This window comes from Lagopus muta, chromosome 3, assembly GCF_023343835.1.
Source record: "Lagopus muta isolate bLagMut1 chromosome 3, bLagMut1 primary, whole genome shotgun sequence".
In the NCBI taxonomy this organism is placed as follows: Eukaryota; Metazoa; Chordata; class Aves; order Galliformes; family Phasianidae; genus Lagopus; species Lagopus muta.
Window position 1 is genome coordinate 51,052,667 of NC_064435.1, and position 27,241 is coordinate 51,079,907.

The 27,241-nt window shown below is 37.2% G+C and overlaps 1 protein-coding gene across 9 annotated transcripts in view; it reads right to left on the reverse strand.

The window, feature by feature from the left end:
* Window positions 1–27,241, reverse strand: part of PIEZO2 (piezo type mechanosensitive ion channel component 2) — a 287,618-nt gene that overhangs the window by 79,108 nt on the left and 181,269 nt on the right. For 7 of the 9 annotated variants that reach the window (XM_048939133.1, XM_048939132.1, XM_048939129.1 and 4 more), the window contains exons 8-14: window positions 15,154–15,316; window positions 9,450–9,581; window positions 7,831–7,869; window positions 6,407–6,545; window positions 5,839–5,975; window positions 3,616–3,852; window positions 313–433 (exon numbers count right to left, since the gene is read on the reverse strand). In XM_048939133.1, coding sequence (XP_048795090.1) covers window positions 313–433; window positions 3,616–3,852; window positions 5,839–5,975; window positions 6,407–6,545; window positions 7,831–7,869; window positions 9,450–9,581; window positions 15,154–15,316 — 968 coding nt within the window. The remainder of the gene's footprint in view (window positions 1–312; window positions 434–3,615; window positions 3,853–5,838; window positions 5,976–6,406; window positions 6,546–7,830; window positions 7,870–9,449; window positions 9,582–15,153; window positions 15,317–27,241) is intronic. The other 2 variants (XM_048939128.1, XM_048939130.1) reach the window with 2 other exon arrangements.

Below are 27,241 nucleotides of genomic sequence, written 5' to 3' on the forward strand. Positions count from 1 at the left end.
TAACAGGTAACTTAGTATACAAACATGAGAAAGGACTTTACTGTGAGAGAGCATTGGAACAGACTGCTAAGAGAGATGATGGCGTCTCCTTCTACGGCGATATTCAAGACCCATCTGACACCTGCCTCTATTACCTACTGTAGGGAACTTGATTTAGCATTGGGGTTGGGCTCAATGATTTCCAGAGATCACTTCCAACTCCTAAGATACTGTGATTCTGTGATCTTTCTAATCGATTTCTGCATTAAGAAACACAGTAACTTGAACTTTTATTGTGACTGAAGGACTCCAGTAAAATGGATGTAGCCTTACCTTTTTCACCTTCTTCACTTCCAACTTTGACCTCAGATAAAGTAGCTTCTTTTAGCTGAAGTGCTTTCTGTTCAGTGAGGTGTTGCCTAAGCAGTAGCCAGAAAGTAATTGTAAAAAGAATCTGCAAACAAAAATCAAAACAGAAACAACAGGCTAATGCAAACATGTCTTCATAAATTTTGCATTTCTCTGTCTATCAGAAAATAGTAATTATGGCATTAGTGTCAAAGCACACTTTTGTGGAAGTAATCTAAGAAAGACTGCATTAAAACCAACATTCCTTCATTTGTACTTTTCCATTAACTTTTCACTCTGTCTCTTTTCTTAAATATATTTACCTATATGGTTCTATTCTATCTTGTTCTTGGTTTTTAACTCCTATCTTATAAGTTGAAGGATCTTCTTGTTATATATTGACTGATATAACCCCAATCTTTCTATCTGTGTTTACTTCCACCTTCTGCAGGGATCGAGTGCAGTCAGGTGAGTGTTTTGTTATTATGTTTGCTAGATCTAGATCCTAGATCTCTTGATTTCAGAGCTTTAATACTTCAGGTGCTAAAGTGCAATTAATTAAAAAAAAACAACGGTGTGTCTTGAAGTTAGAAAAAATAGTTGAATGCATTTTGCACTTGGAGCATTTGCAAGATTTAAGGTGGCTCTTAATTCTTTGAAGAGACCATAACTCCATAACAGTAGAAAAATAGAAATGAATAAATAGAAATAATAATAAAAAAATAAACAATTTTGTTTAATGAAGAGTGTATTTCTGTGTTTTGCAAAATACTGAATTCAGCAGCTTGCAATTCTAAGACAGCCAAAATTCAGAAAAGAGCCATGTTGCCCATTCATCCAACAATTGATTTTATATTTTGCAGTAGTGCAAATTTATTTCACTACTTTATAAAGCAGAATAAAATCTCAAACTGGAAACACGTAAAAGCCAAAGCGTTTCTATGCAATAAGAAGACAAGGTCAGTGGTATAAAGCAAAAAGATGCCCTGTTCTTCATCTAATGTGCTTTGTGGAGGAAAGGAACTCCAATCCTTGAGACTCTTTGATACTGTGAAGTACAGACTATTTCGCTGTGACTAGCTCTGTCTCACTGCTGCATTCGCTTGTTGTTCTCCTTGGCATTCCTGGCATTTCCATTGAGACTATTCATTTTATTTCCTGTTCAGACCAGGGAATATATTCATAGCATGCAGAAAATCAGGCAGAAAAAATTACAGTTTTTTCTCTTGCAGAATACAGTATTTTATCTTTATTTAAATTTAACTTTTATTAAAAGGACTTTAAACAAGGAATGACAGGAGAGAGTTACCAGCAGTTTTGTGAGGGAGAAATGGACAGGGTTGACAAGCAGAGGGTCATGTGAAAGAAAGGAGCCACATAATCAACAAAGCAGAAATTGAGTAGAGTCACTTCAAGCATTTGTATGAAAGTAAGGAAAGACCTTCAAGTTACCATCATGGGGAAACCTTCCAGAGCCTTTCTGGGATGCCTTTCTGAAGTGTCTGTACTTTAATTCATGCCGTACAGGAAATAAGCAACACAGAAATTAGAGAAGAGCATGCAGATGCGTGGCTATGATCTTTTGGGGATCACAGAGACGTGGTGGGATGGTCTGTGACTGCAGTGCTGCAATGGAAGAATACAGGATCTTTGCAAAGGACAGGCTTGGATGCTGAGGAAGTGCATGTGGGAAGAACGGGAATGCATGGGACTCCATCTGGGGATGGGCAGAAAAACCTGGGAGAGTTTTCTGAGCCAGAAAACCTGGGAGAAATACAGACACTGTCTGCACACATGAATTTCTAGGAAAGTAAATGCCGACCTGGAGTTGAGTGAAGGCATAGGAAAAGGAACACAAATACGTAAGTAGCAAAAGAAGACTAACTGACAAGAAGACACACTGGTGAACGTTAGACAGGTTGCCAGAGATGCGGGATCTCCTCCTTGAAGATCTTAAAAACATCACATGGCATACTGCTCTGGTGGCCCTGCTGGAGCAAGGGGTGGGCCAGAGGAACTCAGAGGGCTCTGCCCACCTCAAGCCTTCTGTAACTCTGAAATTTACATTCAGCATAAAAAAAAAAAAGTAGACACCTTGTTTAGTTTCTTGCATGTGGCCAAATCCTCATATATGCACAGTAGTTTCCTTTCTTAACAGTATCTAGTTTCAGATATTTGATTGTATAGCTAACAAGAAACTATGTCAAAGGCACTGATGAATTCAAACAGTTAAAACTTCTTAGAAATTTACAAAGCTATTTACAAAGCTATTTACAGTGGAACTTGCAGAAACCCTTGAGCTTTTGCTCTCTTACTAAACCATTCCTACCTTTACAGGAGAAATAATACAATATTCACTAATCTTCATATGCATTAAAGACCAATAAATGGTTATGCAAATAAAACTGCCAACAAGGAAGAGCATTTGCCGAACAACTGTGAATTATAACTAGGAGGAATGAGGAAAGCAATTCACTTAGCTGAAGGGGAACACTGCCAACTAGCTCTATGCTCTGAGATGCCCTCTTGGGTACTCTACAAAACAACTTCCTATTTATGCTCATTCTCTCCCTCAAAAGCACACCTGCCAAACACAATGACTTTTGTAGCACATTCAGGACATCAAAGGAACAAATCTATCATTTATCACGCAATGAGGTCAACAAATGCTTTTCTTTCTGACCTGGATTCATTACATGAGTGACCATAAAATCTAAGTAAAGGCACTAGAATCACAATGTGCCTATTTAATCACAAGTACTGAGGTTACCTCTTTTTCAGGGCTTCATATTGCCCTTGCTCTGTTCCCATTGCAAACAGTGGATGTTTTGCCAGCAACTACACAGGTTCTGTGTTTACAGTTTTGATAGCCAGAAGCATCCATGTGCAACATTAATGCTGAAGGTTTCTGAAGCAGCTGACTTTGTGATCTCAGCTACAAGAGGTGAGACTTCAGAGGATATAAAATTTATCTAACAAATCAAATTATAACTATTTCAGATCCATTTTATAAAGCCAGATTTTCTATCCACTAACAATGCTCCACTAAATTATAAAAAAAAAATCTACATATATGTATCTGAAACATTTGTTTTGGCATTAGCTTAGTAAGCAGATTCCTCCGCAGTGTTTTTTAACTACTTATTCTTTATTGTAAAACTGTTACTGAACATGGCTATGGCAAATACTGAGGATACACTCTTAAATGTCAAGCAATCTACTTTTTTTTTTTGGTCACAATATATTTTGTGGTTTCATAAAAATCTCAGCTAGGTTTGTAACACCTACCTTCGATGCTAACTCTCCAGGTTCCTTTCTTTCTAAAAAACCTGATACTTGAGGAAGCTCATCATTGTTGAGTTCAATACTCCATATATATTGTAATATTAGTAGTAAATTTCCGTAGAAAACCATGAACGGAGAACTGATCATAGCATATTTCCTTCGGTCTCGAATCATCCACAGTGTGCAAGACCAGATCAACAGCACAAAAGTCAGCCAGCTGTGATATGTGATACTCCATGCCTTATGGAAAGAACAAAGAGGGAAAAAATGTCTATAGATTCATTCAGGAACAACATAGCAACATAGTGCCACTTAACTTATGCTTCTCTGCTTAGTACACACTTTCACTGTCATGAGACTCTCAGGCACATTAATCTGCTAATGGGCCAGCTACGATAAAGTACTTGGAGAACATGTTGAAAATGGATTCTTAAGAAGTACATCTGAGGGCAAACCCTCCTTTGTGCATTAACTGCACAGCTGTAAAGACTGTGAGCAGGTTCACTGCTTATGATTGCTCCAAACAAACAGAAGTGGATAACTTTGGGCACACAAGACATTCTTGCTAAACAAGCAACAAAAAGTTCAGTGTAGCAGCAGCAAAATATGTCTTGATACCTCTCAACAGACTAACAGAATCATGCAGACTCCAAATTGTTCTAACTTTTGTGGAATCTCTTTAAAATTGAAAGAAGTAGTAAGGCACACAGCTTGCCTGAAGAACATTTAGCCTACACTAATCGTATGATGTTGCCTCCTGTACTCACAAATATATAATGTTTTAAATTGTTTGCAGAGAACAGTTTCTGAAAACTACTCTATAAAACACTTGGGGGAAAGGATACAGCTAGTGCTGTTATTGATTTTGGACTCAATTCAGCTATATCCTGGTATAACTGTCAATAAAATATTTTAAATTTTGTCTCAATTTAAATGGGAAAGTATGAAACATTAAGAACATTTCAGTCTAGTTCATTCTGCTTGGAAATGATGTATTTTAGAGTTATATGGAAAAACACTAATGTGTCACTTTTTTTGTTTACAGATTAGAAAGCAACCAGAGCATCATCTGGCTTTGGTGTAAGTGGAATACTCATCAGATCACACACCACAAAGGAATTTGGATCAAGTCATATGAAATAGAGATATAGCACAAGGAACAACCAGGAAAACTACCAAGCAGTACCTCAACATTGAGGTTATGAACTCATGTTGAGTTATGAACTTTGAGATGAATTTTAAAAGAATTAAAGAATATGTGATGAAGGATGCAACTTTAAAAACAAATGGCATTATGAAAAGAACTACTTGTTAATGTCCCTAATGCATCAAGCCAGATCCAGATTCTACACAAGGAGCCTGCTCTTTTAAGGTGAGAATCTTTTCCTGTTACAGGACAGCAAACAATTTTGAAACTCTATGAAGACAAAAAGCAGCCGAACTAATTTGTTTCAACATTATTTTTTTTTTAATGCAATACTAGGCCAAGAATCTTTATGGTTAATTTCATCACAGTGGAAATCTTTCCAAAATAGTAAAAGCAAAGCTTGCATTGGGAATATAGACAGAGATCTAATCATTACACTGAAAATTTGCCACAGTGCAGCTCAGGGCATGTGTATCAAGTGAACTGAAAAAGCAAATAACATCAAAATGAAAAATTAGGGAAGCAAGTAAAATAAAAGCAAAACTTATGATAGTGACAGTTTTATTTGCCTTGAGACCTTTCTGTGACAATAAAAGATACATTTTTTTTTTTTTTTTTGAACAGGGTGCAATCATTTACATTCTTCACTCTGGAATACAAACTATGTATTTAAACTTTACCATTTGATTCTGAAATACTTTAATTTTACAGACAGAATTCTAAGTGGAGCAACAGCACGACAGTCCAGCTTATATGGAAGCTTTGGAATCAGTAAAAAAACCAAGCTCTTTTTTTTTAATTGACAAACCTAGCCAATGAAACCTAGTGCTCCCAGTGCTGAAAATGCAATGCTTTACCCAGAACCATGCATGTTGCCCTACTGCAAGCACTGTAACAAGCCTGGGAATTATTCATGAATAACCTAGAGCAAACCCAAAATGCTACAGTGTATTGATATTTTCTAACCATGATGCGAACATTTACTGAAAATCAACAGATGAGATTACTGTCAGGAAAACATCAAGGAGGCATATTTATTTGTAAATCAACAGCATTATCTGTTTACTGCCAATACTTACCATCATAGCTATCAAAGCACAAATGTAACTTTGCTTCATGATAAATTGGAACACAGAGACCAGGGCATGCAATTTAACATTTTCTTTTTCTTCCTGAGTAACTTCTTCCTCCTCCTCTACCTCCTCCTCTTCCTTTTCTAAGTAGAAAAATAAAGTCTTATTTGCAATTCATGCTGGTCTAAAAGTAGTATGAGTACTATCTAAAGGGAGTAAACCCAGAGTGATTTCACTTGCAATCACTTGGATAGCTCTTCTACATTTGTTAGCAAGCTCAAGATAGGAGCCATAAAAAATTATGTTTGAGCATAATAAAACATCACAAAATCTGTAATCACTGTGTTGGTTAATGAAGAGAAAAAGTATTTTAGATAGTAAATGCCTACAGCCCCATTTACAAAAGTGCCAAGTGATAAGCAGTTGTTAAAGAACAGTTATTTAAACTTCAGCAGGTCAAGAATTTTACAAAGGAAAAAATAAATGCAAGAGGCAGTGAACTGTGATACAGAACAGGAAAATATGGAAATAAGTAATGGTAATATGGTAATTCCCAGGCAATTCTTTTCACTACCTGACATGTCATCCGAGGGCTCCCATTTGTACTGTGGTGTTGAGTACACGTCTGCTTTGGCCGGGCCATTCTCTAATGGCAGTGTGGGGTGGATGGTGTGATAGTCAGCAGGGTTCCCGTTCACTGTTACAAGCAGAACCTGCCAGAAGATGGGACAGAAGCACTGCATTTACGGCAGTTCTTATGAGAACAAAACTCCTGTACTTCTCTAGTGTTGGACTGTCAACAGTAAAGGAGCCTAATCAGTAACTCTTGTTGGCTCCTTCCAAAGAAAATGATACATTATGGTCATGCTGCATGCAAAAGTAGCACATAACAGCTTCTCAAATTATTTTTGGTAGCTTTTCATGCAATATCAATAGATTTTAGCAAGCTGTAAAATACTGCTCCATTTTGAACTTCTGCAAATATCTCCTTTAAAAGGTTTAAAGTTTTTTCAAATTCCCTAAAGTGCCACTTCAGTGTGCATAAGAGCAATCTGAAAAGGCATAAAAGTGAGAACACACAAGCAAAAGCAATCATGTTAAATGGCTATTTACATACTCTTGGCCTGTCCCACCTATAAAATTAAATGGAAAGAAAAAACTGTGTAAAGGCAGATTAAGTTTACACATCCACAGCTGGGGAAGCCTAAGGCCAACCACATGACTCAGCACACAAACAGTAACTCACTGAGCTCATGTTCCTACACCCTGACCGTAGAAGATATGGACAGGCACGTGTGGGCTGATTGAGGCTCTCTCATTCAGAGCAGTGTCTGGGTTACGTTTAGGTATGATCTGCAGCCACACAGCCTGAACACAGGCTGTGGAACACATTTAGATTTGGTTGTAGATGCACTCAAAGTTCACCTGCATCTCTGCTCTTCTGTGTATGCTGAATAGAGTTGATGTTTTTGCTTTTAGGATTGCTATACGAGACAAGACAATCATCTGCTGTCGGCTCAAGCAGAGATTTTAATTTTCTACACTCTTTAAATTAAACTGTACTGTAAAGTACTGACAGTCACTCTTAAAAGACCTCAGCATTTCAGCATGTTTGAAAGAAAAGAATAGAGCAAAGAAGCTAAGTTTCAAGATGGTTTGCATTAGAAAGCATATATTGAGATCTTATTTAAACCCAGTGAAATAAAAAAGATCGTTTGCCAGTTGATACTACCAATACAAAAAGTATAATTTCAAACGATCTATTTTAATGCTAATTAGCAGTTTCTCAGCGTAATTGTTAAGGAAGCAGAAGACAATTATATTTAGGATAATCAAGGTTACAGGGTAGAACACAAGCTAATCAAAATACAGAAGATTTTAATATGCCAGCTGAGTGCGTATCTACATGTGTATCTGTATTCTGTGTATCATCAGTGTAATCTGTATTTGCCCAGGTTAAAATAATTACAAAATTACAAAGACTAGCAGTATACTAACATCCGATGGCTTGTATTCATCTTGGGTCATTGACAGAAGCTGCAAAAAGCAATGCAAGGACAAATTATTAAAGAAGCATGGCTCAAGCATTAATAAGTTATTTTTTGAATACAGGCATGCATATTTACTGACTTTTGCAGAATATCTGCATTAAGAAATTCAAGAAGAATTCTTCAAAAGTCAGCAGAATTGTACACTATACTCCGTAAAATGGTATTTAGTGTACCAAAGCCATTGACATTTCTTTACTGTATGTTTTTGTGAATTCTGAAACAAAAACTGAGACTATTGCATTGAAATTGCAGGTATTAGCTCAAAGAATTAATCAGTATTGCATTATACTGATTAACTGCTTTCTAATGTCTTTCTAATGATCCCAGTTTTAATTGATCATTAGAACTACTCTATAAAACTACTTCCCGTGTAATGTTTATAAAAATATACAATGTGGCACCTAGAATTATAATTGTTAGCAATTTTATTTTCCTCAAGTAGAACTATTTTTCACTGAACAAAAACCATTGACTTTATCCAAGGCTGAGTAATAAACATGAGAACATGAGAACACAAGAACATGAGGTAACATCTGCAATTTTAATGTGTCAAAAAAGTCACTAAAGGATCAAAAGCTACATACAAAAGTTCTATCTTTTTAGAAATATCTTTCACTGTAGTCACTAAGAAATTATCATAGGGAAAAAAAAAAAAGGAGTTTTGAAATTCTTTTAGAAGTCCCAAATTCCTCTTTCTGTACCACTTCTTGGTTACTCCATGTTTGTCCACAAAAGATTTTCAGGAATATTTTTAATGCGTGCCTTCTCTAGCTTTTCTGTAGTAGCTGTAGAATATATTGTAGGGAAAAATTAAAATTTCCACGGAAGAAAAAGGAGATAGCTGAATGTTAGAGCCTAGTAACCATTGTGTTTCTTTCTTTCTGTCTTTCTTTTTTTCTCAGAGTAGGCTCAGCTCATTCATTTACTATTTCATTTGCTAGTTCGTTTACCATTACCATTATTACGATGCAATTTTGGGGAACTTAAGTCTATATGGCTTAACAGAGTATCTATATAAGACAAATTTATCTGCAACAGGTCCAATGAAATATTGCACTGGAGCTGATGGGGACTGATAGATAAGCTGTATCTTTCGAGGAGCTTTTACAGCAACTGCTTTCCCTACCCTGCCGTAAACATCCAACAAGGGCACCAATACGCCTGAAGATAAACTGGTAGTTCCCCTTTATCAGTGTGAGCAGTAATTAGAAATTACAAGGTAGATCAGATCTCTACATCAGGCTTTGGAAATTTCTAGCTCTTTTTCATAAAGACAGTGGCCTGTTGCCAAAGGACTTGCCCTAAACTTCTTCAGTATGGAAGCAAAAATCAAGGAATGTGTCCTTTTACTTCCCAAGTCTGGCTCTTGTTTTTGTTTTAAGTTTCACAGAGTAAATTCCATACTCTGCCACACAGTCTTGATATTTTAACTTAGTCCTATAATGACACAGTTCTTAGTCGTGACCTAACTGATGCTGTTTCCATTAATTTCAAAGTAACTGTGATAAAATTAAGTGATGTTTTTAAATACATTTAATGCAGAGACCCTTCCCCTTGCAGCCTTACTTTTCTCTCATCAGTTGTATAGTGGCTCGCATACCACAGACTGCGTCTTCTCTCTGCCGTCATTGGAATTGGACTGCAAGGTATTTCTTTGTCATCTTCTCTGCTCTCAGATTTCTCTTCATCAGGTATCTGCTAAAGAATACAAATGACAAGACTAGTTACAAATCTTCAAACAAAAATCTCTCAAGAGAGAGTTATATTTTCCCCTAACTGACCCCTCTCAGCCTATCTTTGAAATATCTATTAGTGTTTAATGCACACCATCTGATGGATGACTTTGACTGAGATGACATTTTCAGAAATGATGACAGAGCTTTTCTATAACTGCTAGTCCTTCAACGTCAGGATGTCTCCTGATGGTTACAAGACGCCAGAATTAAACAGACTTCCAAATCTTATGTATATATGGTCATACCATAAACTATTACAGAGATGTTTAATTTTCAAAGCGGTATATTGAAAGTAAGTTAACTCTTCTCAACTGCATACATATGTGAAAAGGAAACTCTCCTTCATCAAACACCTGAAGAATTGAAAATATTTGTGTGTGCATTCACACAAAGGACTCAAAGCTGACTGGAAATAGCGTACATGAATTTACCAAGAGCAAAGCATCACTTTTTATGCAGAAATAACTTACTGGATGAAAGGCAAGATTCCATTAGCATGTTGTTTAACACTGTCCTACATTATCCTTGCTGACAAAGTGGTAAAATACATATTGATCAGGCAGATCACAAGGTGGGTGAAGAACTGGCTAGACTGTCTTGTTCAAAATCAGAATGGCAGTCAGTTATGAACGTCATTTCTCAGGGACTGACATTGTAGCTGGTAGTATTCATTATCATCAAAACCATCTGGATAATGGGATTGAATGTACCCATACCTGTTTTCTTGTGGGGAAAAGTGCTGTAATACTAAGCATGCAGGTTTGATTCTAATAAGAAACAAAAAGTGCTCTATTGGGGTTCTACATTCCTGTTGAACTTACCAAAGTCCAAGAAATCGAAGTATCAAATTTAAAGACACTAAATTCTACTTTCTCTCTTCAGAACCTCCAGTTTAAAGTCTTGAGCCAAATCCTCACACAGCTGTAAGCCTTGCTGCTTAAAACCACACCTACTCAGCTCCATAAAGCCATCTCTAATGATAAAGTACACAATTGCTTTTGCAACCTGGAACACAGGGCCAAGTCTCATTTTACATGAATTTAATAGGATTTATGTCCAAAAGCTCTGCTGAGTTGCAGCAGAGTACACACCAATTGTAATAGTATTATTCTGAATTTACGTGTTATTAGCTACAGAATAACTGGCCAAGTCAACTAATTGTCACATTTTATTTCGATCTAAATAAATGGTTTGTGAGGATTTAGAATTTTTCCCTTGCCTGTTTTGCACTTTCTACTTAGCAGATACTTGTATTTCTGTTTCAAATGAAAACTTTGAAAATCAAACTTTGGTTTTCAGCATCTGCTCTCATACTTGTTTTACTTAAATCCTGCTTACTGCCAACAAAGAAATAGAGTATGACATAAAGGCTAGTTTTCAGAGGAACTTGGTGTCTCAAAGGCAGGGCCTCAAATTAAGCTTTTTATGGGAACTAGCTAGTGGTAAGGGTTCTCTTAAGCAAAATCAGTCGATGCATTAGAATAAGAATAAATCAGGAAGCTGGGCAGAGATCTGCAAAGTTACCCATGGGAACAGAACATCTAAACATCCTAACTGATCTTGAAACTCTCCATTCCAGTCTTAACACTAAGGTCCTATTTTTTAAATCTTGACTTAGATAAACAATGGTTATTAATTTGGTTTTACTTCTCAGGCACAGAGGAAGCAAAATTCAGATATGATTGTGTATTTATATTTGATTGTAAAAGGGCACTCCTAGCCAAAGTGTAACAAGAAGTATACAGTTTGTGCTTAAAATACTTACTGCTGCCATTTAAAACTTTGATGTAAATAACCACCATAAAGAACCGTTTATCAGCAGCATTTGGTTTGGCACAAGGATGACCAAAACAATACCAAAAGACCCGGGATGTAGACAGTCATTTTAGTAGCATATTTTTAGCCTTCTTAGAAGAAGAAAAGTAAGAAAACACAGGATTAGTCATAGAATAACAGAATTATAGAACCATAGAATGGCCTGGGTTGAAAAGGACCACAACAATCATCTAGTTTCAACCCCCCTGCTATGTACAGGGTCACCAACTACCAGACCAGACTGCCCAGAGACACATCTAGCCTGGCCTTGAATGCCTCCAGGGATGGGGCATCCACAACCGCCTTTAGGCAACTTGTTCCAGTGCCTCACCACCCTCTGTGTGAAAAACTTCCTCCTGATATATGACCTAAACATCCTCTGTCTCAGTTTAAAACCATTCCCCCTTGTCCTATCACTATCCACCCTTGTAAACAACCAGTCTCCCTCCTGCTTATATGCTCCCTTCAAGTACTGGAAGGCCACAATGAGGTCTCCCCAGAGCCTTCTTTTCTCGAAGCTAAATAATCCCAGTTCCCTCCTTCAACCTTTCCTCATAGGAGAGGTGCTCCAGCCTTCTGATCATCTTAGTGGCCCTCCTCTGGACCCGCTCCAAGAGCTCCACATCCTTCCTGTACTGGGGGCCCCAGGCCTGGATGCAGTACTCCAGAGGTATCTCACAAGAGCCAAGTATAGGGAGACAATCGCCTACCCCTCCCTGCTGGCCACCCCTTTTTTAATGCAGCGCAGAACACAGCTGGCCTTCTGGGCTGCAAGCACACATTGCTGGCTCATGTCCAGCTTCTTGTCCACCAGGACCCCAATAGTTACAATTTGTGGGAGACCTTTGACTAGTCTAAATCTTCCAGTTCTTCCACTACTTGACCAACTCTCAAACTCTTCTTAATTCAGACAATCCTAAAAAGTTCTTTTATAAAAGGACACTATATTAAAATGCTCAAACTCTGTTGAATTTTATACTATTCCTTACCGCTCAACAGATAAAATGAATGGGCCTTATTCATATACTCAGTCCTACAAGTAACAAATAGCATTTGAAATCCCCAGAGGCAGATCTATCTCTAATTTGCAGAGGCAGAATTTCACAAGACTCAACTTTAGAACAAATTAGGATCCAAAATAGCAGGCATAAGAAAAGCGAAACCTGCAACTGACCTCCAAAGGCATTTTGCAGAAGTAAGATCCACAAGGAATCCCACAGACATACCATACACTCTTTGAAATTTCAAACACACTGCGCTTTGACAGACTGTGGTGCACACACAAAAAGCCTTCACCTTGAAACTCAAGATTTGAAGTGAGCATTGTTCTTGTAAAATTGTTGATCAGCTGCAGGATTCAGAGAGAATCTCCAGAGCATGTCTCAGAGAGATCTCCTATTGAAATTCAGTAGTACTTTTATCTTCAGGAGGACTTCAAGATGCAATTCATGCAAGAAGGATAAAACTCCAGGTCTACATGTCCTGAATTCTGCTTTTAGAATCTAGTGCTCCTGTGTTTCATTTATTTTTTGTACGTCTTTTTCAACTGAATCAGTATTCCTTTATACCTAATCTAGCATACGTGGTTTGTTCAAAGCAAGTTTTGTTCAAGTGATTCTATTGAACATTTGTAATGTGAGGCACTTGTTACTGTACTTTACAGCAATTTACAGAGAATGATTGCTTTAAATTAAACAGTTCATAGCACACTGTCATTGTCTTCTATCTATGAATAGACTGGCTAGTGGTGAGGTCCTAAATCCAGAGTAATTTGAAATCACTGAAGGGTGAAAAGGAAGGATACATCCTTAGTCTTTAATGAATCAATTGCATCATACGTTCTTCACAAGTCAAAATTTTGTTCAATGAAACCTGAAATAAAACTATTTCTGGATTTAAGTAAGCAACAACAGTGACTAACAGGAGAAAATTAGAAAGAGAAAGACAAATTCCAGATCAAGGGCTTCGGTGAAGAAAAAACCGCATATGGACAAAAATTGGCATAAGAAAAAAGTATGTTAAAAACAGTAAGTTTTGCAAATCTCATTATTTCCTTTCAATGACAAATACTTGCAGCACTATATTACCTGCCTCAGAAATAAGCATTAATTTAAAGATTTTACCCTTTTCATTCTAATGTTCTCCTTTTTAAACACCCATTTCTCTTCACGGGTAGAATCATTTCCCTGGCATCTGAAACTTCCTTCGTGGGAGGCAAGATTTTGTATTACCCTTTATGGAGCCATGCTTTTGAGAAACACTATCTGTCATTAAACTACTCTCTTCTAGAATTTACTCACTCTCAACTTAATTGCTTGAAAAGCTTCTCTAACCAACTTGTTTCCAGTTCTCAGAGACTAATTTTAATGCCTTATGGGAATATTTATCCTATTCAACATGAGTAGTCTAAATGAATTATGTGCAAGCAAGTTCACTATAGTTTCTCTCTGGTCTGTGGAGGAACTTTCAGGATTCACACTATGACAGACCAATTCCTCTCCACAAATAAAGCACAGTAATCAACGTAGATCAATTACCAAACTTTAAAATGGTGAAAGTTGGATGAATGAAGTCTAAGGACTGGAAATGAATTTCCAGAGATGCTGAGATCACACAGCTACCTCCCTCTAACTGCATTTCATATGTGGTTACTCCTCACGTTCTTGTGAGTTTATTATGAAATTTGCAAGATATTAAGTATTAGTTATGGCCTAAGCACTGAAGTCATATTATTATCTACAAATCTCAATTTTCATATAAATAAAGAAAAAAAAAACCAACCCATTTTTCCATATGCTGCAGCTGAAGAAAATAATAATAATAATAATAATAATAATAAAATTAAAGCAACTCAATACCAGACAGCACTGGATCACAATCTTTTAAAATGTTGTGACTTCGAAAAAGCCAGTCTCATGATTTCTGGAAACTTAAGATACAACTTTTTAATAAGTGAAGCTGGCAGTTTTGGCATCGTTCACTTTTTATTATGAAGTTCAATATACTTAAATCAAAAATTGCAGACATCTAAATTCAGAGGTGGTGTCTGCCCTTTTACACATTAAGCTATAACATTATGTATTACATGAAGAAACATCTTTAAAATAAGAAAACAGTAAACATCTTTACTCACTACTAATAAAGCTACTCATTCACAGATCAGTCACAAACTACTTTCACTGTGGTTTATAGCACTGCTAAATCTAATTTGTAGAAATCAAATCAAATTTCAGAGGATCATGAGATGAAAATAAATAATTCTTAGGATTACACTCTTCCATTTTCTAAGTTGTTAAGGTACACATGGGTTCTTCTTTCACTCGTCATGTGAAACACGGGGATTTAGATTAAATGTCGGGGGAAATTTATTACTGAGAGAGTGGTGAGGTGCTAGAATGTGTTGCCCGGAGAGGTTGTGGGTGTCCCATCCCTGGAGGTGTTTAAGGCCAGGTTGTATGGAATCCTGGGCAACCTGGTCCAGTACAAGATCCAGAGATTGGTGGCCCTGCTGTGGCAAGGTGGTAGGAACTTGATGATCCTTGAGGTCTCTTCCAACCCAAGCCATTCTATGATTCTATCAGAAAGCCTGAATTCAAGTTAGCAACTTGCACCTGTCTCTTTCCCTGAGATTATTTGAATGCTTGCACCTCTGCTTGGAAGTACCTGCACAGGCCAGTCTAACAGTCATTAGTGCTAAAAGAGAAGTGAATTACTCTTACAATGGGCTCTTGTAGCCAAAGGCGGATCAGAGTTGCAAGGGTGTAGTACATCACCAGCAGTAAGACTGGATTGGCGTGGTGATACCAGTGTAACTCTTGATTTTTGATGATCATCCAAGTGCTTGAGCAATTTGTCTGTGTAAGAGAAGTAACACCAAACAACCTGTGGATAAAAAAAAAAAAAAAACAACAAAAACCAAGTTAGAGAATAAACGTCAAATTTTCCATGGTTAAAATATTTCAGTTTCAGAAGTATTTGCTTACCTACAGTACCCTATTCAAAAAAAATGCAGTAAACATCTTCATTCCAGAATATTTACTGTTCAGGAATGTGGTTTTTTTTTTTTTTTTGCTTGTTTGTTTGTTTTTTTTTCTCTTGGTTTTCAAAATAAAACATGGGAGTATATCACTGCACCTATCATGCCAAATGTAAAAACTTCAAATGACCTAAGCCCTTATCACAGCAACATGACATTTCAAAGCGATTTACTGAACTGACATACAAAGCCATTCCATATCCTGTGCCAGGATACAGCTATCTCCTAAGTACATCATGAGAATTCTTTTTTTTAGAAGAAAAAGATAAAACTATTAATAATTGCCTAATTATGGAAAAAACTTGTAGATGCACAGACCTCCACTGAACACACAGCTGCTGAGAGCAGAAAAGGACAGCATTTGGCACAGTGACAAAGCAACTTCTCTGAATGATCGAATCGTGGAGAAAAAAAAGAAACATTAATTCCATAATTAGTATTAATATAGTTGCAGTAGTAACATGAATGAGATTGGTTGATTATTTCTTGAAAAACTAGGATCTCACAATATTTCTAATGGGTAAGAAGCTTACGTTGGGAAAAGAAACACTTAAGAATAGAAAAAAAAATCCCCAATATTTTTAATTAATTATTTAAATAATAATTTATTAATAATGATAATTTATCAATAATTTATTGATAATAGTTTATTTAATTTATTTTTAATATTTTAGACAAGATGTTTGATGCTTTGTATCCGAAACCAAACTGGTAAGAAGTCATAATTATCCTGTTCTTTCAGTCTGAAATATTTTGCTGAGTTCCAAAACCAGTTCATAAGGTCACCATAGCATATGTCAGTATTCATCATAGCAGTCTGATTTATTGACAATTTTCTACAACATGCCTAAGAGTTTCCAATTGTTACAAGAAATAAATTCAACTCTAAGAGAAGTTTAAGGAAAACAAACATCCTGAACTTAGATTTATTCTGATAGAGTAAAACAAAAATATTACAGTTAATGTTTGTGTGTGTGTGGGGGGGGGGGGGGGGTATTTTTTTTTTTTTTACTGCCAGGGAGTTTAAAAATAAACAGTAAAGGTCTAAAAGATTACTTCTTTTACCTATTAAAATCCAACATGAAAGAGAGAATGAATACAAAGTATGATATTGAACAGAGATGCACTGCCTGAAATCTACCCATTCAATGCAATTAAATGAAAATCAAAAGAAAAAAGAGAGATTGTTCATTCACTGGGGATTAGTGGCAGGGGTATAATACCATTAACTGCCAGAACTGGTGTGCTGCAGTATTTTATTAAACAATTTATCAGCACTCCCTTCTCCTTCTGATTGTCAACAAGAGCCAAAGGCTATAAACTTTAAGGCTTAGAGCTTTTGGGTGGATCCATGGTTGGAATGGATAAGAAAAAAAAAAAGGAAAAAAAAGTCCTGCGTACAAAATAAAATGCTGTAACTTAAATGAGCTGACAGACCTGTGTTTGGAGTTGACTCATATTCAAACTTCTGTAGCATCCAGGCAAATTCAGAGCCAGTATTACGGTTTGGCTTCACCTGACTGCAATACATGCTGGATTGTATTCTGTTCATATTTCTATCAGCATAGAGGAACAGTCTGCTTTATCTGCTTTCTTTTCTGCCAACTGACTTGTAATTTTGACTCCTCAATGATCAGGGTTATTGAGCTCCATCTTCCATCTTGATTTCAGAGTGCATTCCTCCACCTTTCATTCATCTTAATCTTTTCTATGTAAGCACAGTACCAATCACCCTGCTTCTGCTTCACAAATGTCTCGGAATCAGGTTGCAGTTCAATTCTTACTGAAGTGAGACATCTTTCCACTGACAGTGAATGCTGAGTATTTCCTACAGAAATCAGGGAAAAACCCTTCTGCCAGGCGGATCTGAACTTATTATCACATATTCCATTCTCCTGTATAACGTACTGTAACAATACCATCTCAAAAACTTGCGTTTTATCTCCACTGAAGAAATATTGCATATAATCTATTGCATACCAGTTGGGAAAATGTATTGTTTCGGTTAAAACCTCATTCTCCTAGCTTCATCTACTCACTTCAAATTATCCATGCTTCCTACTAAGAGTATGAATTCTGCTCCCATCTGGTCCTGCATTCACCAAATGCCAAGTTATAATGTACCTCTTCCATCCTAGTTGTGAACTAACCAGCAATACATCTAAATCATTTCATCCTGTCTCATAAATCATTACTCTAGAAGAACTGCTGCCCATTTCTAAGGTCTTCTGAGTTTTTGAAGATTGTTAGTTAGAAAGGTACTCAGCACAAATTCCTCATGTCCAAATTTACAACACTTTGATGTCTTGGAAATGTTCCTTCTGTCTACAGGTCTTCAATAGGGCTACAGGTTGCTACTCATTCAATATTTACATTCAACCATTATTTTCAATGAGAACTGCTGATGTAGAACATTTTTCAAGGACATGGAGTCATCATCTCTTATTTAAAGCTTTTAAATAAACAGGAATGACTGTCATAAAACATGTAAGCATTTACAGTAGGCAATATATACTAGTGCATTATTCAGTTCTGCATATTTCATTCCACGTAGACAACATTATGCACAGCATATTGAGGTTCCACCATATTTGTTACCAGCTCTATATTTCCCAACATGTGTACACACAATTAGTAAAGCCAGAATGCATCTTAGGTGAGGGAAACCAGATGCCAAACAAAACAAGAAAGTGCACATCTGGATACAGAAGACAAATAAACACACAAAGACCCTTACTACTGGAGTCTGTTTACTTTCTACATTTAACTTCACAAACAGAGATTTGCAGGGTGCAATAAATTCATTTTTCTATTCTTGCAAAGAAGCAAAGTTTGTGTTTTTCAATGTCCTCATTGTATGTATTGTTGTATAAAAACATATAGCAGAAATAATTCAGAAATTTTCAGGAACTATAAGGGGCCAAGAGGAACTTGAATATCTGACTAAGGCACATTCTGAAATATCACAGTGAAAAGCATTTCCTAAATTAAAGATTGTATCTATTTGTCTAATTCCTACTTTATTAACTTGTTTTCCCAGCAAAGCTTCCTACTGAATCTGTGAATCATCCTTCTGGCAGATGCACTTTCACCTTCTGTAACTCTATGGCAAAGTTGTGACCATAAAAACAAAACACACACACACACACATAACCCCTTCCCCCCACAAAAATACAAAAAAACAAAAAACAAAAAACAAAAAAAAACCCAACAAAAAACAGCATTTTCTGCTCTCAGGCTAGTATTAAAAAAACAGAAGAACAATTTTGATTAAAAAAATCCTTTTATACTCTCATCTATTTGACTTAAGGAGTTACTGATTTTATGATTCCTCTATGCACATTGCTAAAACATCTCCAACACTATTATTTTAGTATTACTCTAATACAGAAAATAATTGACATTAACTACTAGTCATGGTAAAAATATGAACAAAAATGCTTATATAAGAAAAAAAAATCAACACATAAATATATGCCTTGGATACAGAATTATCAAACAGTTCTTACATATCCATTCAGTCTGTGAATTTTGCCTCTGGTAAAAACAATCTGGAACATTTTTCTTTGCAAAAATGTATCTGTCATTTCAGATCTTGGATGTACTGATGCTATAAGAGCTGATTTCAGACCAGGATTTATTTAATGATTTCCAAACAAGGATGGAAAATAATTCTGACTTTCTGCATAGCATAGGAGATGATAATTCTTGTATTGAACAAATGATTTTCTGCAATAGAGTCTTTTAGTGATATGGTCTGAAACTGAAACAGGGGAGGTTTAGATTACATATTAGGAGGAAGTTAGATATTAGGAGGTGACGCACTGGAACAGGTTGCCCAAGGAGGTTGTGGATGCCCCATCCGTGGAGGCATTCAAGGCCAGGCTGGATGTGGCTCTGGGCAGCCTGGTCTGGTGGTTGGCAACCCTTCACATAGCAGGGGGGTTGAAACTCACTGATCATACTGGTCCTTTTCAACCCAGTCCATTCTGTGATTCTATGATCCTATGATTTTTGACTGAATTAAAGTTTACAGGCATACAATTATGATTTCAAGTGACAGTAAATCTTTAATTGACATACTGCTTTCTATTGCACTTAATTTCTGCAATAATTTTGTCTAGATGAGTTTTCCAGTTGCTGCATCTTCCTACAACTCTGTGTGCTACCTCATATAATACTTCTTACACTGCTTTCCCCTATACAACAGACCTGAAGTCATCTTCGTGTACTTTTTCTGAGCTTCACAATACATAGCAACCTCATCCAGTGATGCAGAAAATTTATAATCCACCTCCACCACACTGCACAGCTTAACCCTGTTTATACAGCCCACTTATCGCACTTGGACATCACTCAAATATTAAAGTAGAAGTACACAGGTTGCTCTGAAAATAATGCTTCCTATTTAATTCCATGGAAACTGCAACAAAAAGCAGAATAACACTATTTGACAAGACAAATTCTCAGCTACAAAATCCTATTTTTCAACAGTCACCACCGTTACATACGCATTTTTGCCAGTGGCGAACAAGAACCTGCATGTTGCATTCAAGAACATCTGCACCAGCAGAGGTGACCCACTGTTTCACAGCTGCTATATTTTTGCTATTTTTTTTTCCCTTTGAACTAACACCAATTACTTCCACTTCCAAAGGACCCATTTCATTTTTGTTGTTGTTCCCAGCATGCTAGCCAGTTCCTTAAAAGTGACACTGAACTCTTAATTTTCTGAAAGCAGCTGAACAGCTGGAGGATGTAGTAGTGGTGGAGGCAGAGGGAAAAGAGAAGCCCACTATGTAAGGGGTGCTGGAGGCAGAACTCCTAAATGCATGACTACCAGTGTTCACCTCAGCAGTTCAGAGACTCAGAAAGTTCAATTTGAATAAAATGAATGCGATATCTTAGAGATTATTTTAACTTGTCTGAAGGATATTTGGATGACACCGTACTAAAATCCTGGCTGGGTTTGGCAGCTGTTTCATTTGTTTAAGAACTAGGAATAAAAATTACATAAATTACATAAGTAATGCCACTTTAATTACAGAAGCAGCTGCATGCAAAACTCATGAATATGCATAAAAATGCATTAATACAACAAAAACTTGCAAGTTTTCTGCAGAAAGCTTGAAAATAGTAACTTGCAATGTTTTACAGACTCAGCTCTGACTCACTAAGCGGAAGCAGGAGACATACAACAGCTTTTCTCATGAGTCCAACCTAATTCATGACAATGGGCAAGCTCCACATAAATAATTCATGCAGTGCTTTTGATCAAAGAGGACATCAAGCGATTCACAGTGGGATGAAAATGTTTCTCACTGTGTCCTATTGATTCTGCTTCCTCTGAAGAGCCTGAGAGAGCAGCAGATTCTTGGTCCCGTCAAAAATTGTTGAACCACTGTGAACTAATTGCAAGTGCTGGTGAGACTGCACAGTGCTTTGCATTTAGCTCTCATACGTTCTAGCTGGTCATCAATGTACGGTGACAGCAACTGACTGATTTTACTCTTGGTTAACCACCTTCATTGCAAACATATCACTGCTTAAACTTGCACCCAGATTTGTCAAGCATTTTCCTAAAAGCCTCCTATTCCAAATCATTCAGGTCAGAGATGTTAAGATTGTGTCATTAACTGCATATGTTAATATTATGACATACTTTAAAATGCTCCTCTCTCATAAAATTAAGGAGTAGAAAAACTATCTCAGATACCCTAAAAAATAATTAAAGACTGGAAAGAAACAAATCAATGGTTGCAGTATATGCAACTTTCTATATTACATTCTTAAATACTCTTTTTCAAGGTGTCGGAGTCACAAAAACAAACAGAAAACAGCTGACTGGCAGAAAAAAAGAATGAGAAGAAATCTGTGCAGCTATCGCATGCAATGCTTCATCATCTGCTGGATGCCAGAAGCTTCTGTTTCCGTAGGATGCAAAGGCAGGATGTCTGAAATCCCTGAACCCAGTGTGATTCTGTTATCAAAGGAAGCTATTACAATGTGTATTTTTACTGAGAATCGCAAATTTTGATCAAGTAGCAAGAAAATATGTCCACTAAAGAAGGAACTATCTGGGTGATTTTGGCATGAGAATAAATTGTTGTAATGGTTATCTCTTTTTAAGGACAACCATGCTGATTTCTTTAAAGTTGCTAAATGTAGCTTTAGAAGGTTGTATTTATTTTTTTTAATTTGGTTGATTTGTTGCTTTTTGTTTCTTTTTTTTTTTTTTTTTTAATATTTATTTATTTATTTATTAGCTGGCACTGATTAAGAAATTCAGAATCTAATATTGTAGAGGTACAATGCTGATTTCAGTGAGTAATTGTACCACCGAGTATAAAAGCAACTCACACTTTCACATCCACTGTTGCTTTGGCAATGGGCAACAGAAAGGTACAGATATCTGGCTGTACAGAATAGTAATCCTTTTCTAAACCCTCTCATGCGTAGCTGCTATTTGAGTGTGTACACTGCACCATGAATTATGCATACTGTAATATAAGGTTTATTTGTACCATAATATAAAATCAATATGGAATTCAGGAACACAGAAGAACTATTTTTATAATAGTGTACTTAGAGCACTAGAACACATAGAGTTTTGTTGAAAAGTGTGAGATTGCAGATGGTATTTCATAGCTTCCAAGGCAATTTAACACCTTTTTAAAGTCATCTTCATCCAAATATTCCTGTTACTGTGTGTAACATTTTAACATTTGCTTTTTTCCCACAATAAGCTGGATGTACATTACAAATACTGACTGATTTAAACAGGAAAGAGTATTTCGCAGCCCTTGCTTCCTGTTTCAGGAAAAGATTTACCATAGACTAATAAAATAAAATAAAACAATGATGCAAGTCTGCAACTTCGATATGGCAGCAGACTGGAAATTAAATCCAGAACAGGGCAATGAAGATTACAGTTTGAAGAAAATGTTTGTACCAAGCCACTTCAAGAGCCGCACTTCCTGATGTAGTATTTAGGATTACCGGAATTTTTTTGCTGCAGCCAGTACATCTTGGATGGTTATTCACAACAATGGCATCAGAGACTTCAGCTGTCTGGGTTGGGTCTGGGGAATCTATCCTTTTAGAACTCTGATTTTATGAACAGAGGGAGTCTTTAAGTCATGTGGATATTTTCTATTGTACACTTACTGCACTCTCCTCACATGCAGGAGAGGAGAGGAGAGGAGAGGAGAGGAGAGGAGAGGAGAGGAGAGGAGAGGAGAGGAGAGGAGAGGAGAGGAGAGGAGAGGAGAGGAGAGGAGAGGAGGGGAGGGGAGGGGAGGGGAGGGGAGGGGAGGGGAGGGGAGGGGAGGGGAGGGGAGGGGAGGGGAGGGGAGTTATATAGGCTGGGAATTCAGACCACATTGTGCTTTATGCTCCAGTGTGAGCAGTGACCCAGTATTTTTAAATAAATAGCAGAACATGGGGAGAGAAGTGGGAAAGTTGTAGGGATGTACTGCATTAAGCATTCTAAAGTGTTAGGGTTAAGATGAACAGAAGGCATTGGTTTTATAAGGGGGAAAGTGATGAGCAGGAAAATTAGCATTTATCTTTCCAAATCATGTTATTTATAAGAATTTTCAAAAATGGAGCTAATCTTTCAATCTTCTCCTCAGCTCAGCAGAAGAACTATGCAGGGAGATATTGCAGACACAAATTTCAGCCCACAGCTGGGTGAAAAGTATTAAATTTATAAATTTCTGAGTGATATAAATTTTAAAAAAGCACTGAAAGTATTTGTAGTACTTAAAGACCTGGACCCTAAACATGGGTAATTCAGAACTGACTAAATGGAACTGTGCCATATTAACAACAACAAAAAAAATCTGATTGTGTTGAGAAGAATTACGATAAATTTCAGCTTAACAGTTAATAAAGTTTTGGAAATATTTGAAAACATAGACTAAGACTGGAAGTGTTTTCCTTCAGAGTGTTGCTATCACAACACTCTAATACAGGCATATATACAATGAATATAGGCTTGGTGGGTAGATCATTCTAACTTTTGTTTTAACATAATCATATTTCTATAGCTCTTTAGCAGATGTCTATGCACTTATTTTCTACTAACTCTTGGTTTCCATAGCTTCTATTGGATCAAAGCTATTCTGGCAATGACAAAACCAGATCTAATATATCTCCCACCCTCTTCTAAACATCAGTGACTATTCTTTTAAAGGAGAACTAATTTCCAACACAAAGCTATTGCATGAGAAACCTCATGGAAAAAAAAAAAAAAAAAAAAAAAAGTAATTTAAAACTTGTGTGCTAATATCATGCATATAATGAGGACAGAGAGAAATTATGAGCCATTAATCCAGGAAGCAGCAGGGATGAAAGGATAGCTTTAGGGGTTGTGAACTATATAAGAGCTAGCAAAAACTCCGAATACAATACCAATCTTTCTTCAGAGAGAAAAAATAAAAGACCATAAAAGTAGCCACAATAAAATCACTTTACTGTCAAGTGAATTAACAACTTTAAAACAGGATGTTAAATCATATCTGCTACATAGCCTGTTTCTTTAAAGTAACCAGATAATGGAATTTTCTTTGAGACTATGTGACTGGAAGCTGTTACAGACTGAACATCCATTAAAAATGACTGAAATTCAGACATTTAAATACTTCATATATCTAAAATAGAGCAGCTTCCCCGAGAGGAATTTAAGGCTGAACATAAGGATTTGAGATGCACCACATTTCATCTGCTAATCAAGCACTGCAGTGACCTTCTACTCCAAAAACTCATAGTATGCTTTCATTACCTTAGAGGCAATAATTCCCCACTGTTATCATCAATAGTGGATGTAGGTATACAAATGCCTTGGTTACTAACACAAAGTCTATCTCCAAAATCTGACATAAAGATTTATTTTATCAGAGGATTTCCTCTATGGATCCCTAAGCTATTTCATTAGCCACTGTAGGGCTCAGCTATGCTCTGAATTTCTGGTGAATGCTGATATTGACATTGACCTTTTCAGCACATCAGTAAACTAGAAATGCAGTGATTTTGCTTTTGCCTTTGGGGACATTTACTGGGACTTCCAAAGGTGAACATCTGCTAAGAAAAGATGCTGAAACATCGTTTTCCAGTATCTTTTTTCCATTCTTTCATCTCTGCCTGACTGATAAGTTGGGATCACCAGATAGGAAGGCAAGAACAAGGTGAAAGGGGATGAAGCTACTAAGTTGCTTTTGGACCCTGTCTGATTCCTATCAAGAGTCTCTCTTCCAATACCATTCTCCCTTATAAGCAGAAGCATCACTGCTTAAAAAGCAGCCCTGAGGCTGCCAATCCCTACCCCAGCAAGGCTGGGCTCCATAGCCCTAGCCAAATGGTTCCATGGGGACCCCCTGCCATTTCTTGGGCAGATGGTACCCAGATACTCCCTTCTCAATTTTTTTTACCGCAAAATTGCCTGTTGAGGCATTTTCAAACCATTTCAGCTACAGACAAGGGGCATTTGGGGAATCCTTAAGGTTGCAGGAGCTGAGTCAGTGTTTCACAAAATCACAGGATTGTAGAAATGGGAAGAAAACTCTGGAGATCACCAAGCCCAGCCCCCCTGCTAGAGCAGGTTTGCAGGATTAGATGAGAAGCAAAGAAAAGCCACTGCAAAGGAGAGCTCTGGATGGCATTGAGAACAGTGGTTTGACACCCTCTCCCCTTCCACACATATGTACATACTCACAGCAATCCAAATGAAAAGCAATTCCTACAGAACAGCACCATCTGGGGAAGAATAACACCCAGACAGCACCAGCAAAATGAAAAGTTTTCAATGTTTCATTGCATTTTCTACTCAGAAAGGAATGAGAAAACAGGTCCTAGTTTCTACGGAGCCATGCAGAAAACAGAAGGAAAACTGAAGGCATGCTCAGAAGCATCTCTGGCCACAAATGCTTCCCGTTGGATAAGCTTGGACACCTCAGCACACAGCAGGAGGCGTGGCTTAACAACATCTGTCCATGCCAATTAGTAACTAAGGTTATTGGTTTTCAAAGTGAGTTGGCAGATCTGCTGAAGGGACAGGAGCCAACAGTCTTACCCCAGAAAGTCTCACACATGCAGAGCAGAGAGGACAGCCTGACCCCAGAACTCAGTCATGGAAGGCAGCCCACCAGCAGCCTTCTTGTCCTAAGTTTGGATGCTGGGAGAAGGATGGATTTATGCAATTAATCCATTGCATGTAAGCTTCAGCTGAAATCAGACAATGGAGACCATGGTCAAGTGTCCCTAGTGAGCTGCTGGCAATTAGTAGAGCAGTGCTACCTGATCAGAACGTGCATGTGACTCAGTACATCAAGCAACCACATGTCTGCCAACTGAAGAGATTTAAAGTGCAGCTTCACACTCATTTCAACTTTGGGGTGATTTGGTCTGCAAACCAAGAATCTAAGGACAGAGGCTGCAACCAACAGCTCTGAGTTTTATTCCAAACTCTGACTACAGGTAGGGGTTATGCAATTAATCTGATTTTTTCACCTCTGAAATGGAAGGATGATACTTTTCAGTCACATAGACAGTCTTCATGCTTGTGATGCATGAAAAAGATAGAGATTTTCCAAATACTCAGTTGGCAGTGAAACAGACTGAAAGGAAAGCAAGAGTGATTGAGACCCAAATTAAAAGGTTCTGCAGTAGAAAATAGGAACTAAGAAGATATTCCTGTATTTAGCAAAGAATACACTAAGGCAGATAGTTGTCCATTGCAACATTATTTTTATATAGAAAAAAAAAGAATGGAATATAACTTTGTATAGGAAGGAAGATAAAGGGATCATAAACAATATAACATGGGGAAATGCCTAATTAACTAATTATACATCCCAAACCGTATAACAGCCATTTTTAAATAGTTTGTAGATTGTACCTCACTGGCTGAGTTTTTATCTGCTAGTTACCACCTTCAGCTAAATGAACATGAGCGAGAGATGAAGTGCATCCTCACAAAGGAGCTGCTGTGCAGATAGATGCTCGGAGTGAGCTGTGTGTACTCAGCTGAGATCAGTCAGGACTTTTTTTAGTACTGCCTATGAGAAATGTGAGGTGATTCATTTGCTAATGTTTATTTGTTGAGTTGAAAACACAGAGAGATAGATAAGTGCTAAATATTTATCATCTTAATTCCGGGGCATGCCAGGGTATGAAAATAAATGCTGGCTAGCAATAGTAAGGAGAGGCTTGTTATGCCAAGAGAAGTCAGCAGTCTATATAAACCATACCTCCTAATGCCATAAAGCAGTAACAATCTGAATCTGACAGGAAGGGAGTTTGGATCTCTCTGTTATTCTTCTGCCCTTTTTAGGCACTTGCTTAGTGATCATAGTAGGCAGAACGGTGTTGTTCCAAAAGAAAAGACAATTAAAGGCTCAATTCTTCAAAGGCATCACCTAGATGTTCTCACAGGGCAGCCTGTGGCAGGCAAAAGCCTTTATTCACATTTCAATGTGGAAATCATGAGTTGATACACTGCGTATAGAAGGTGATCTGGCTCTTGCTGACAATGAGCAGAGCTTCTTTCAGTGTCGAGCTGTGTTGGGTGCAAGTCATGGGACTGGATGTAAACGTGGGAGGGCTCTGTTATGAATTCACCTACTTCAGCCAAATAAGAGCCAACAGGCAAGTTTATCATAGCTCAGTGGCACTAGTAAAATCTTTGACACCTTTCCCCACCACTTGCACCTCAACATCCCAACAAATACCAAGAAATAATGGACAACTTCTACTTACACATTAATGCACAG